Here is a 14,400-nt window from a genome sequence, read left to right on the forward strand (position 1 = left end):
TGACTCATATCAAATCAAATCGAATCAAATCACTTTATTGTCACACAGCCATATACACAAGTGCAATGGTGTGTGAAATTCTTGGGTGCAGTTCCGATCAACATAGCAGTCGTGACAGTGATGAGACAGTACCAATTTACAATAACATCAAATTAACACAGCACAATTTAAACATCTGATATACACATAATTACACTCAACAATATACAAATAATAACATACACTGTATAGTATACAATACACACTATATAGATACACATTATTCAATAAAAATAAAAAATACAAATATATAAAAAAGTATATATAGTAGTAAATATAGAATGTACAGTATTGTACTGTATTGACATTCAGGCTGTCGGTTGATAGTCAGTTGTTAATAGAGAATATAATATAATAATAATATAATTAATGACAGTCCGGTGTGAGATATAAGAGTAAGGGTAATAAAGTAAGGGTAATGAAGTGCAGTGCTGATGTATTTTGATCGTGGGAGATCAAGAGTTCAGAAGTCTGATTGCTTGGGGGAAGAGGCTGTCATGGAGTCGGCTGGTGTGGGTCCTGATGCTGCGATACCGCCTGCTTGATGGTGGCAGTGAGAACAGCCCATGGCTCGGGTGGCTGGAGTCTCTGATGATCCTCTGAGCTTTTTTCACACACCGCCTTGTATATATTTCCTGGAGGGAGGATTCCAAACTTCCTCAGCTGTCTCAGGAAGAAGAGGCGCTGATGAGCCTTCTTCACAACGACTTCAGTGTGGATGGACCATGTGAGTTCCTCAGTGATGTGGACACCCAGGAACTTGAAGCTGCTGACTCTCTCCACTGGTGCTCCATTGATGGTGATGGGACTGTGTTCTCTGTCTTTTCTTCTGAAGTCCACCACAAACTCCTTTGTCTTACTGACGTTGAGGAAGAGGTTGTGCTCCTGACACCAGTGTGTCAGAGTGTGCACCTCCTCTCTGTAGGCTGTTTCATCATTGTCAGTGATCAGACATACCACCGTCGTGTCATCAGCAAACTTAATGATGGCATTGGAGCTATGTGTTGCCACACAGTCATGTGTGTACAAGGAATACAGTAGTGGGCTGAGAACACAGCCCTGTGGGGCTCCAGTGTTGAGGGTTAGTGATGAGGAGATGTTGCTGCCTATTCTAACCACCTGGCGTCTGCTTGACAGGAAGTCCAGGATCCAGCTGCACAGCGAGCTGTTTAAGCCCAGAACCCGGAGTTTCTCATCAAGCTTGGTGGGCACTATGGTGTTGAATGCTGAGCTGTAGTCTACAAAGAGCATTCTCACATAAGTGTTCTTTTTTTCCAGGTGGGAGAGAGCAGTGTGTATTGTAGATGCAATGGCATCATCAGTGGAGCGGTTGTTGCGGTAAGCAAACTGCAACACGTCAAGAGAGAGAGGCAGCACAGAGCAGATGTAATCTCTGATTAGTCTCTCAAAGCATTTGCTGATGATGGGGGTCAGAGCAACTGGACGCCAGTCATTTAAGCAAATTATTTTTGATTGCTTTGGAACAGGCACAATGGTGGATGTTTTAAAGCATGTGGGGACTACAGACAAAGAGAGGGAAAGGTTGAAAATGTCCGTAAAAACACCAGCCAGCTGGTTCGCGCACGCTCTGATGACGCAGCCCGGAATGCCATCTGGGCCCGCGTCTTTGTGGATATTCACCCGTCGGAAGGATCGGGTTACATCCGCTACAGAGAGGAGAGTGAACTAACCTCTGTAGCTTCGGCCGCGAGAGCTCTCTCCGTGAGGGTGGTGTTATTTTCCTCAAAACGAGCATAAAGAGTATTTAGCTCATCCGAGAGAGAGGCAGCGGTGTTCATGGTGGAGTTTTTATTCCCTTTAAAGTCCGTGATGATGTTAATTCCCTGCCACATGCTTCTAGAGTTGGTGGTGTTAAACTGTCCTTCAATCTTGCTCCTGTACTGGCGTTTTGCGGTTCTGATAGTTTTTCAGAGGGCATAACTGGCTTGTTTATGCTCCTCCGCGTTCCCGGAATTAAAAGCGGAGGTCCGCACATTAAGTGCCGTGCAGACATCGTTGTTTATCCATGGTTTCTGATTCAGATAGATCCGTATTGTTCTGGTCGGAACAACGTCCTCTACGCACTTTCTGATGAAACACATTACGCTATCAGCATAAAGCTCGATGTCGTCATCAGAGGCGGACCGGAACATCTCCCAGTCCGTGTGATCAAAACAGTCTTGTAGCGTAGAATCTGATTGGTCCGACCAGCACTGGATCGTTCTGAGGGTGGGTGCTTCCTGTTTTAGTTTCTGCCTGTAAGCGGGCAGAAGCAGAATGGAAGAGTGGTCCATTAGGCAGATAATGCAGCAGTCCCTCGTCTCTCGTTGGAAAGAGATCTGCGCTTTCAGCTTGCAGAGCTTGTTATCCAGAGACTGAATATTTGCCAGTAGAATAATGGGTAGTGGGGGTCGATTTGCACGGCGTCTTACTCTGATGAGAACGCCTGCTCTGTTTCCCCTTTTCCTCCTGCGTTTCCGCGGCCGAGCTGCCCAGACAAAGGGCTCTGCTTGCATGTTTGTAAACAGCGGATCGGCATTGAGGAATTTGAAGTCCGGTTTACGGTGTGAAATTGCTGAACCAATGTCCAAAAGTGTTTGTCTGTCGTAGACAATAAGGCAGACAACATCCAATACAAAAAACATAAGAATTGTGAACAAAACAAACAAAACATTACTATGTTGTGTCGGAGCTCGCAACACAGCAGCCATACTCGGCGCCATCTTGAGTCCAGTCTTCATATAAAAGAATGACATAAATAACCACACAAAGAGCAGTTGATTAGTAATGTTAAATAGTGCATAGTGCATATGTGATGGTTTTCAAGTGTTAAGAGAACATAGAATAACATTACATTTTTGCTTAATCATTCGTTGGGCTTCTGTGCATGGATTCTGTATTTTTGCATGACCAACGCATCAAATTTAAGCTTTGGAACATTTTAAAATCACGCTGGGATAGTCTGGGGATGACATGGATCATCAAGTTTGCCCAAACTTGTGTGCATGCTTTCATTAATCAGCACACCATATACTAAGAAATTATGAAATTCATATGCACTTTTTACTCCCATTACTATGCTGATAATATAATTTGTAATGAATCATTTTGTGTTCAGTTAGAAATGACTGGTCTCAGACTTGAATAATGCCATGAATAATGTTGTCTAATCTTGCATCACCTTGTCTCACTAACATTTTTAAAATAGATGTTATGGGGTACACGCACCATGTGATTCAGTTAATGGTTAAAAAATGTATTAGCATATTCATTTTTATCACGCATCTTAGACATGACAGATGTTCTAATTTTATACCATTCCATGTTGTTATCATTTACCTCTGCTAAATTTGTTCTGTTTTGAATCAGTGACTCGAACTTAAAACCCGATTTAATATTTTTATACAGTATCAGAGTGTGCATGTTTTACAACAATTCAATACCAGATTTCATGAGTGGAAAGATTAATAATTTATTCCACCCACTTTGTGAATATTGATTTTGACAGCCATATAATGCTGTAATATGACTGAATTTCCCATGCTGTGTAAGGGATTATTATTTCGAGAGTAAGGGTACAGTTTGGATTTCCAAGGGTTTCTTTTTCCATTTTTAAGGGAAATTGGGTATGACAGCTTATAAAATGTACTAGGCAAATATTTTCTGGTTATTCTGCAATAAATGTTTGAACAGGTGAATGTTGTGCATTTTCTCATGCAAATCCAAAGGGTGCTGTCAGGATTATTTAGGATTATTTATAAGAGCAGTGTGAAATCAAGGGGTGAATTATGAGTGCTCTCGTGTAACCCCATTAGAAAATCTTAATTTGCACTTTTCCTTGTTTAATATCTAACTTTTAATTGTTGGACGTATTAAGGTCACAGGTGAACTCTGTTCTCTTAAATTTACCCAAATCACTACTAGTATCAATTTAGAAAAATGTCATACAGCTTTCAAACAGAATTCATCATAATGATTTATTTAAAAATAAACATTTTAGGGTCTTAATCTAAACAATGTACAGATTCAGAAAAGAAAGGACAGATGTACTTTATTCTGTATTAAGCTGCCATATACAAAAGTAATACTCTTCACATTAAGTGGGAAAAATGTGTGTAAGGACAGTATATATGCTTCAAATAGTCACCTTTGTTACAGTTTCGAAAAATACTGGCATTTTGATGGAATAACTCAAAAAAGTCTATACAATAGATCCCTCGCTTTTGCCAAATGTTTGTGACATCACCACACTGGGAAGATAGGAATTTTCCCTATTATGTGTTTGTTTTATTATTGACAGTTTTATCAATCTAGCCAGTGAGACAGTTCATGAATTGAATATGGCTTTTAACCACATTCTGAAATGGCTCCTTTCAAAAAAAAGTGCATGATGAATGGGGTAATGAGCTGTGCCAAGACCTGATGTCTGCTGCAATTTTTTAGAGATTTCATTTATCTGATTTTGTGACTATGAACCCAACTTTATTGACGGACTTGGAGGGGCACTAAACTCTTGTCCAGTACACTGACACTCCAGTTGTAGCACAGAGCAAGCATATATTGTGTGCCCGAGGGCTGTGTTTTTAAATGAGGCCTGGTGCATTTAATGGCTCAACATTAAATTGGTGTATGGGATGAAATTGGCAGTAGTGTAACAAACAAATGCCATATGCTAATTTCCTAGAGATGTTCATGGCATTGACATGCTTTGTTAAATGTTGGGTTTGGTGGAACATTGGGTGAATTACTAGACAAAACAGTTCAGAAATCTGAGCCTTACTAAGGTTTTATTTTTCGTTGTGGTGGTTTTGAGAGGTCTTTGCCAATATAGGTTGTTATGCCTTTATTTTCAAAGTCAAGTCTCTGTAAAAATTCAGTGTGCTAGATCATTTTAAATGTATTATTGTTGTGTATTTGTGTTTCTGTATGAATAATCTGACTGTTTTTAAAAATAGTTGTCAAATAATCCACAAAAAAAAAAAAAAAAAAAAAAAGAAATCTTTGAAAATAAAGCCACTCCAAATAAAAAAATCTCATGCTTAAGATGCAAATGTTTAATAAATTTGACAATACAGTCATAACTACTTCTAAACACAGAAAACAGGAACTAAAACTATTCACTAGCGGACGTCATTCAGTATCTGTTATTTTATTTTCCGTAAATGATCACAAATGGTTATAAAGTGCATTGTTGTATATAGGTAGACATAAAGTCAGTTAATTCTGTCCCAAGTTCTACCTTAGTTGTTCCATTAACACTAATAATTTTTCTAAATATTGTCATGCCTAACGCTTTTAAATTTAGCTTTTATTACTGAATGAATTGGATTAGCTAATTAGTATTTATAGAACTCGGCTATAAATTCTGTAAACTAAATTTGTTCCCAGGTTAATGTTGCATATTACTCAATTGTTTAAGAGCACAACTGTCTCTGTTTATTCCGTTTATTACATAATTCAGTTGAACGCTCATTGTTTTGTGTTGTGATGCCGAGTTTCTTATGCACACACTGATCGGTCAATTAATGTTTACAAGCCCAGATGTTTTGGTGCCTACAGAACATAGCAAAAAGCATTCCACTCTCTATTGCCCCACGAAGGTCTTCCAGTAAAGCCAATTACATTCCCCAAAGCATTCAAAAACTGTTTGGGTTCATGTAAGGTCTAAATAGTTTGTCTGGCAAAGTCCTGCCTTTCCAAGAAGAAAAACAAGTCTCACTCTTTTCCATACATGCCATATAACTTTTACATGCAATATATGCTGGTACATATATCTAAACTATAAGCTAGTAAAATACATCTTGAAATATTTGAGGATCAATGGCCTTCATTTTTGTCCAAAAAAAAAAAAAATAATAAAACAAAATCAAAACAAAAAAACACTTCAGGCATGTGAGTTTTCCCATTTTATCTAAGGTTAACCTGCAGTGAGATTTGAGTTTTCAATGTTTGCTCCAAAAAAACCTCATTATCTCATGCAGCTCTACCTACCCCAACATAATGAGAAAAGCAAGGAGCAAACACAACTCCAAAAATATCTCTTTACTGGTTTTAAGACGATGTATAAAAAAAAAGCATTGTATATACATATCATACGTATAAAAACACAGTCATACATATATAATTGCACTTGGCGCAAACAGAGGAGACTACATGGGTGGCGATCAGAGTGTTCTGGTGGTCTTTTGCTGAGTCTTTACTGGGGGAGCATATTTGGCAGGTTAAGTGCTGGGTCAGCAAGCATGCCAGAGGACTACATGGTACATATCTGTGATGGTGGGCTGTCAGATTCCCTTGTCATCTGGCAGACTTCTTAGCTCTGTTGTTAGGCTTTTTTCATTCTGAAAGAACAAAAAGCAAAACGATAGAATGAGACACCATTTGGGTCATAATGAAGGAGAACTTAATGACTATTTATTTTAACTGAATTTGTTCATGACTTGAAAAACTTGAGGGGAAGCAGAACATTTTTAATTGACCTGAATCGCTGTTGTGCTACAATGAGAACAATGTACCTCATTCTGCTTCTGGCAAGAATGTAACTTACATTTTATAGGCAGTTTGCATATGAACTGCATGCTGTTCATGTTAATTGTGCTGAAGCTATAATTTTCCCCCAGCAACCATGGAAAATCCTCTTATTTAACAGCGAAGTATACGTGAGTCAAATGATCAGAGTTGGAGACATTATTAAGGGAAAAGTCTGGCCACACATATAGGTATATAATTTAAAGGGATAGTTCACAATGTATTCCAAAAATGAAAATTCTCTTTTCATCATTTACTCACCCTCATGCCATCTCATGACTTTCTTTCTCTTCTGAAAACAAATTAAGGTTTTTAGAAGAATATCTCAGCTTTGTAGGTCCATACAATGCAAGTGAATGGTGACCAGACCTTTAAAGCTGCAAAAATCACATAAAGGCAGCATAAAAGTAATCCATATGACTCCATTGGTTTCATGTATGTTTTCTGAAGCGATGCAATCACGTTGGGTGAGAAACATATCAATATTTCAATCCTTTTTTTCTATAGATCTTTGTTTCACTTTCAAAATGTGAAAGAATGTGAAAGTGGAGATTTATAGTGAAAAAGGGCTTAAATATTTGTCTGTTTCTCACCCAGACCTATTATATCATTCCTTAAGACATGTATTTAACTTATGGATTACTTTTATGCTGCCTTTATGTGATTTTTGTAGATTGAAAGGTCTGGTCACCATTCGCTTGCATTGTATGGACCTACAGAGCTGAAATATTCTTCTAAAAATCTTTGTTTGTGTTCTGCAGAAGAAAGAAAGTCATCTGGGATGGCATGAGGGTGAGTAAATGATGAGAGAATTTTCCTTTTTGGGTGAACTATTCCATTAATGCAAGAAATCGTAATGCTGAATATGGGGGTCGTAGTCCCACCTCACAGGTAAAAGAGCTAATTGTATTTTTGATAGATGCATCGCAAGCTCATTGGAAGTCTTGAGCCAATCGCCTGTTTGTTTTCTCCAGAATGCACATGCGCATTAGCTGGACAAACTTGAAAAATACTGGGGTTTGTTGATTGATTCGAGCTAAAGAAGCACAATTTATAATGCCATTTTTGTCAGATTTCATTCCTTATCTGAAATATGTTTTTGGATTGTAATCTTATCAAACACTTTTGGACATTTTGGTCATTCCCAATTCAAGTAGATAGAAGCTGTACTTGCATGACCGGAAATAGCCGCCTAATCGCGTTCACTCCAATATGGCTGCCGAGTGAACGGGCCTTACAGGGACTTTCTCATCACAAGTAATAGATCGTGTTGTTTTGTAGTTCATTGACTGGAGGTGTTATAGATGGCAGCAACCTCCCTGACTACCTGCAGATACCCAACTTCCTTTATCTCTCATTAAGTGCTACTAATGACCACACAGTATGTGCTCATTAGTGTCAAATGTTCATTCATGGCTGTTCAGCCCCAAGGAGCCATTGTTCATCTCCGGCTATGAGTGTTTTGTTGTGCAGACTGGACTGTTCACACTTATTGTTTAACAGGTACAAACCCACCATCCTCCTTGACCAGTGGAGGTAGTGTCTACTGGCCGCTGTATATCCAAGAGCCCCTTTATATTCAAATACCCGCTAAATTAGCGTGCATAGCAGTTTTGCAGCTGGCAGTAAATGAAAGACAATGGCAAACAATCCCATGATCTAAGACATCGAGCTCTTGATCAAATGTGGGAAAATGCCTTCAGTGATTCAGTACAAATGAAAGCTTTAATATTTGTTTGGACGTTCAAGATAATAATCAGCTGAGGAACTATTAAGGCACTTTTTGCATTAGCTCAGCAGTAGCTGGTAATCTAATACAGCAACTCGAGATAAATATTTCAGAGCGCTATAAGCAGACAGAAACGATTAAAAGAAATCTTAGAAACACACTGGAAATGGCTTTTGTGAGCATTCGAAAATATGTGAGAAACAGGAAACAAGAAATAGCAGTGTGTGAGTCAAAAGAGACCACTACATAAACTGCTGCATTACGACTTGAAATGCAATTAGAAATAAGATGCAATGCATAATTTAACCTGTTAAAATGCTCAAATATAAGTCAACTGTAAGTACGCCATTTGTAGGTTGATTATCTCGAAAAGTGTAAACATTGTGGCTCTGCAGTGCTATCAAAAGGTTGAGCATCCCAACAAGCCCAACACAGCAATACTTGCTCAATCAATGGCAGATCTGTTTCTCTGACCAAACAGATGGGGGAGTGTTCAAAGAAGCTGTTGAAAAACTAATTATTTTTGCAAATCCGTTTCGTGACGCAAGTGGTGCAGAAACTACACACTTCAGTTTTAAAGAAAGCAGAATTTTGTTAATTTAAATAGTAGAGTGACTCTGTAGGGCCAAAGTGTATTAGAAAGCAATGCTATAAGCTGAATAACTTGTGTATGGCCCACATAAAACAGGGCGGCATCTCCTCTCCTGTTTCTCACAGTAACCCATCCCTCTGTTACTTACTTGTTTAGGGCGTTCATTAGGTACTGTTGTAGCCACTTGGTCTCTGGGTTAATGCACACCTCCTTGTTGTTCTTCAGTTTGGCACTGCAAGGGAAAAGTGTAAGGTGTCTTTATATATTGTTTGGGTAATGTAGATCTCATTGTACATGCAGAAATTTCTAAATGAAATTTGAACTCTTTTGACATTCAAATTTTAATATAAGCAATCATTACTAAAGCATAATGCTACAATGCCCCATTGTGAGGAGTTTTTGAATGCAATACAATAGAAACTCCATAGTCAGCATCAGCCATACAATGGCAAAACAGTTCTGCATTCAGGCTCAGTCAAGCAATTCTTTCTCAGACACTCCTCTCTCTAGTAAGTGATATTACACTGCACTCTCTCATCACCCCAAGTATTCTTTTTCTATTTACCCGTTTCCCCTGCAGGCCTTAAAAGATTGTAAGATTGTTATCACACTCTCCCTTGTAACTCTATTAGATTATAGGTGTCTTGTCAGCACAGGTGGACCATTTGTTTTCATTTGGCTACTCTGAAGTTAAGCGCATGTGTTTGTGCACACAAACAAATCATCATTACACTCAATTTAAGAGTTATTCATTAAACTTGAATAATTAAACTCAAATAAAGTTGTTACATTTTAGCATGAATAAGAGATAATAGAGGTAGAAAATGTAAAACTAAATTTGTGATTTTTTTATTTTTTTATTATTATTTTTTTTGTGTGTGTCTAAATCTAAACAAAAACATAATTTTTAAAAACTATAGACCACTATTTACTAAGTAGCCTGTTTTTATTTATGGCGAAAGTTTATTTTAAAGGAATATTCCAGGTCAATACAAGTTAAGGTCAATCGACAGCATTTGTGGCATAATATTGATTATCACAAAAATGTATTTTCACTTGTCTCTCCTTTTCTTAAAAAAAAAAAAAAGCAAAAATCTGGGATACAGTGAGCCAATGGAAGTGAATGGGGCTAATCCGTAAACATTAATATACTCACGGTGTCAAGTGTATAGTCATAAGACATAAACAATATGCATGTTAACATGATTTTAGTGTGATAAAATCACTAACTAAGCTTTTCTGTGTGAAGTTATAGCCAATTTTACAACTTCGTTGCCATGACGATGTAATGTCAACAAACCCTAAAACTCAAAAATGACTGTAAAAATGACAATTTAGACAACTTTTCAACTCATATAAACCATAATAAGAAAAATTCATTTTAATAGAAGATTTAATGTAATGGCCTTCACATTTCTACCTTTAAGCCCTCCAAAAACTGGCCCCATTCACTTCCATTGTAAGTGCCTCACAGTAACATAGATTTTTTTTTTTTTTTTAAAGAAAAGGACGTACAAGTTAAAATATTTTTTGTGGTAATCAACATTACACAAATGCTGTCAATTGAGCTTAACATGTATTGAACCCGGAATATTCCTTTAAAATAAATTATAAGTAATTAGTGGTCTCATTAGTAATTAAGTAAGAATCATAGACCTAAAGGTCATATTTCTTTCTAAAAATGCTTACTATGGTATGTTAAAAATAGGGTTCCCACTGCTTTTGACCAATGAAATTCTTTACTTGAGCTTTACCTTTACAGTCATTTGTTATTACTGGATAAGGATTTTTTCAATATATTTAAGAGAGATTGCACTCAGAAAAAGCATTTTCTAGCCAATTAAATATTTTAGAGCTAAGCAAAATGAAAAATGTATATTTGCTATACAAAGTTCCTTTAATTTACAAAATTGCTAGATATTTCCAGGTTTTCCATGACTGTGGGAACCCCGTGAAAACCCTTTGTAATGAGTTACATTGCTGATGAGAACATTCTTCAGAGACGATCTTGGCTTTAAGGTATGCGTCCACCATCATCATATCTGTATGATTAACACAATCTGTGCTTATCTTCAATTCACAGATATGCTCTAATTTGGTTAGCTCACTCTTCTGAAGTGGCAGCAGTTTATCAGAGCCTAGCATTTGTTGGTCTATCTAGATCTAGTCAGCAGGAGTTTGAGAAGGTCTGGACTGCGAACAGCAGGTAGTAATTACTTCACAGCAAGCCAAGGCCAACAGCAAACACTGGCAGATAGTGTTACCACCATCACTCATCAGAGCAGATTTGAAGTATCAAGGGCTCTAGAACTTTGGGAATCAGGGTCTGATCTGCTCTCCAGGGCTTTGCCAGTGGCTTTTGTGTCAATCGTTAGTCACTGTGTGTTTTTTAGTATGACCAGCTGTTTTATCTCACTGACCTTTTGACACAGTTTAAGTCTTTGTTTACTCCTTGGTGTGCATTTATGGTATGGAAAATAAGTGACATTTGTAATAGAGTGTGACATAGCACTGCCATGTTATATTTAAACATGCCATGTTGACAGTGGTCCCATTAATCTTTGTTATAAATCCAAATAAAGATATTCTGAAACTCTCAGCTATTTTGAACACTTCAATCAACAGAAGTGGAGACATATGGGGAGGATAATTCTCATCAGCATGCAAGGCTATGGTGTGTGACTAAGCACATCATTCAAGCCCTTTCCATGTGTGAGAAAGAGCTTGAAGAGGGAATCTTTTGGACCCCTATGATGCCGTTTTCCTGTACAAAATACGAATGCATCCAAGCTTAAAGGTCCTACCCCCTCCTATAGCATTTCCCCTGGATGTGTGCAATTGTAAGAATCTGTCCAACAGTATAATGCCAGAAAGGGGAGGCCAATTCCTGGCCCATTCAGTTTCCCTTCAGTATTTGGAGATTGATGGGGTGAAGTGATGTGTTTTGGGATCAGGCAGACACCTCATCAGAGCAAGTGCTGCTGTGGGATCTTTGAGCATGTAGGGAAGACAGTCTTGAGTAGATACTCACATGACTTGGAACGGGCAGTTGGGAGTGTGCAGGAACTTCAGTTCGCGAATCCTTCTCTGTGGGACTGTGTTGACTGTGGAACGGCACCAGCATCTCTCTACCAGGCTGATGGGTTTGGCTAGAGAAGAGTTAACACAGAGAGAGAGAGAGAGAGATAGAAAATGAACTAAATTCAGCAGTTGTCATCATTCCTTTAAATCAGTGCATGAAATCATCATGATTAATAATGTCTGATGACAAAGTACACAAATGCAAAGCACTTTTCTGCAGCACAGATGTGCACCATTGATTCAAAATGAAACTTAAAAGATTCAATTTTCAAGGTCTATTATGTAATTCATGTGCTTGTACTTCAATTGCACTGTTGCGAAACAATGAGGGTGCATGAACCTCTTTTGATTGTCAAAAAATATTGGCATATAAAACATAGTTTCAGATTGCATTATAAGCAAGATGTTGGAAGAAAGACTAAATTTCAAAATCCACAAATGTATTCCTCATTATATTATACTGTATTATATATTATATTTTATATATAATATAATATGCTCTATAAATAAAGTTGTATATAATATAACATAACAAAAATAACTATAAATTATAATGTAAAGTTATTATAAAATAATATTAAATGTATATATTCAGGTAAAAGTTAAATGCATTTATGGGTGCATTTAAAAGCAATCAACATACAGAAATGGGATATATGGAAAAATATATGTTCATATATGGTTTTCACTGATGTAAAAAAGTCACAAACACAATGCACATGTATGCAACATATATTTCAAAAGACGTTTTCATATGTCACAAAGTTTCCTAAATACTAGTGGAATTTGAATATGTACATATATGCTCAAATATATAAATTACATTTTTTTATATTGTATATATTCATATATGGCCATCTTAGATTTCCGTATAGATACATTTCATTTGAAATGCCTCGTGCACAAAAACCTAAAATCTTTGGTATACTTTTTTTTAATGTTATTTTTTTTAGTTAAAAGAATATTAAAGTGGATATTAGGCTGTATGAAATTAAAAGTGCACACACTCACCCATATGCATTTGCCTTCACAATTTTGCATATTAATCAAGCGAGAAGAGTAATATCTATGACAGCACGGGGATTAATTTTCCATTAGCCCCAAACGCCTGTTACATGCTCAAGGAAGCAGAGACTTTACAGCTCGCGCAGTTTTACATTGTATCTGAAGACTGCACGGCACGTACGCAAATACTTTAACGGACATTGCCCACTCACAAGAGTCCAGAGGTGTGAAGTACCTGCGACATAACGGGGCTCGATCCACGTTAGTCCACTTGTAAAATGCTAATGACATCTCTAGTAATCTATTTTCATTTTAAACGCGCGAGTTATAGATAGAGCCGCGCGCTCTGGCTCGGTTGAAGTGAAGACTGGCGCTATAGATGCGGTTTTGTTTTATCCTCTTATTTGTGGGTAATTAAGGGAAAACAAAGAGGGCGACAAATACATATATTAACCAACGCAGTGGTAGAAGGTTTTCTGTGCTCCTGACCATACGACCATACCATAGGCTACGTGTCAGTCTGTTGCTTCAGCAACACATCATCATTATTATTATTATTATTATTTGGAAAAATCACGCATAGTTAAATTATAAAACCAATGAGTGCAAATGAGCCACATGGAATATGGAATGAACAAACCACATATCATTGCATTACAGTAATAAATAATACGTTTTACATTTAAGTACGTAGTAGTAAGCAATGTTATTGCATATGCGCAAATGCAATGTATAATAGTAAATGTCTTTATTGGATGTCTCTTACACAGGTGCAAATTTAAAGAGAGTAACCCTTGTACATTTTAAAGATTGCAATAGTTGCATTCATGTTTTTGATTAAGCTATTGTAACGTCCCCAAAATAGTGTGCCAAAACATGCATCTATACTCCCATGCAAAATGTAAAATATATAAATATACTGTAAACAGCTGCAAAGTAGCTTTATTTATCAGTGACTCACCATCAGAAACGGGGGCATGAAGGGCGACCGCTATCAAAGCGAATACCACGATCACTTTCAGATCCATGTTTATAGTGTGAAGAAGAGATCCGCACTGTGTAGAATCCAGGAGTAACTGTGACAGTATGGCAACTGCGTCTCTGAGTTAAATTTGCGCACAGGCTCGAGTACATACACCCCCTCCAATACCCCCCACCTTCAAAAGGAGAAAGTGGGAGTTCTCAAGATGATTTGTCAATACAAATATCTTCTATTGCATTTCTAGCATCAAATTAAATGACTCACTTTTTCTATGTAACATTATAGTATATTACAGTATATTTTACTAATTATTATTATTATTATTATTATTATTAGTAGTAGTAGTAGTAGTAGTAGTAGTAGTAGTAGTTGCTGTTGTTGTTGTTGTTGTTGTTGTTGTAGTAGTATTTAATCTTTAGAGTTTTGTTTTGAATATAATGCTCC

At 37.2% G+C, this 14,400-nt stretch overlaps 1 protein-coding gene across 1 annotated transcript; it reads right to left on the reverse strand.

Annotated features, from left to right (window-relative positions):
* Nucleotides 1–4,073: 4,073 nt before the first annotated feature.
* Nucleotides 4,074–14,103, reverse strand: LOC127411904 (stromal cell-derived factor 1-like). The gene is made up of 4 exons (XM_051647782.1): nucleotides 13,936–14,103; nucleotides 11,920–12,037; nucleotides 9,037–9,120; nucleotides 4,074–6,380 (listed from the first exon to the last, which is right to left on the reverse strand). Exons 1-4 carry the CDS (start codon nucleotides 14,000–14,002, stop codon nucleotides 6,365–6,367), a joined length of 285 nt encoding a protein of 94 aa, XP_051503742.1. The 5' UTR covers nucleotides 14,003–14,103; the 3' UTR covers nucleotides 4,074–6,364.
* Between the last annotated feature and the right edge of the window lie 297 nt (nucleotides 14,104–14,400).

This window comes from Myxocyprinus asiaticus, chromosome 21 (genome assembly GCF_019703515.2).
Source record: "Myxocyprinus asiaticus isolate MX2 ecotype Aquarium Trade chromosome 21, UBuf_Myxa_2, whole genome shotgun sequence".
NCBI classification, from domain to species: domain Eukaryota; kingdom Metazoa; phylum Chordata; class Actinopteri; order Cypriniformes; family Catostomidae; genus Myxocyprinus; species Myxocyprinus asiaticus.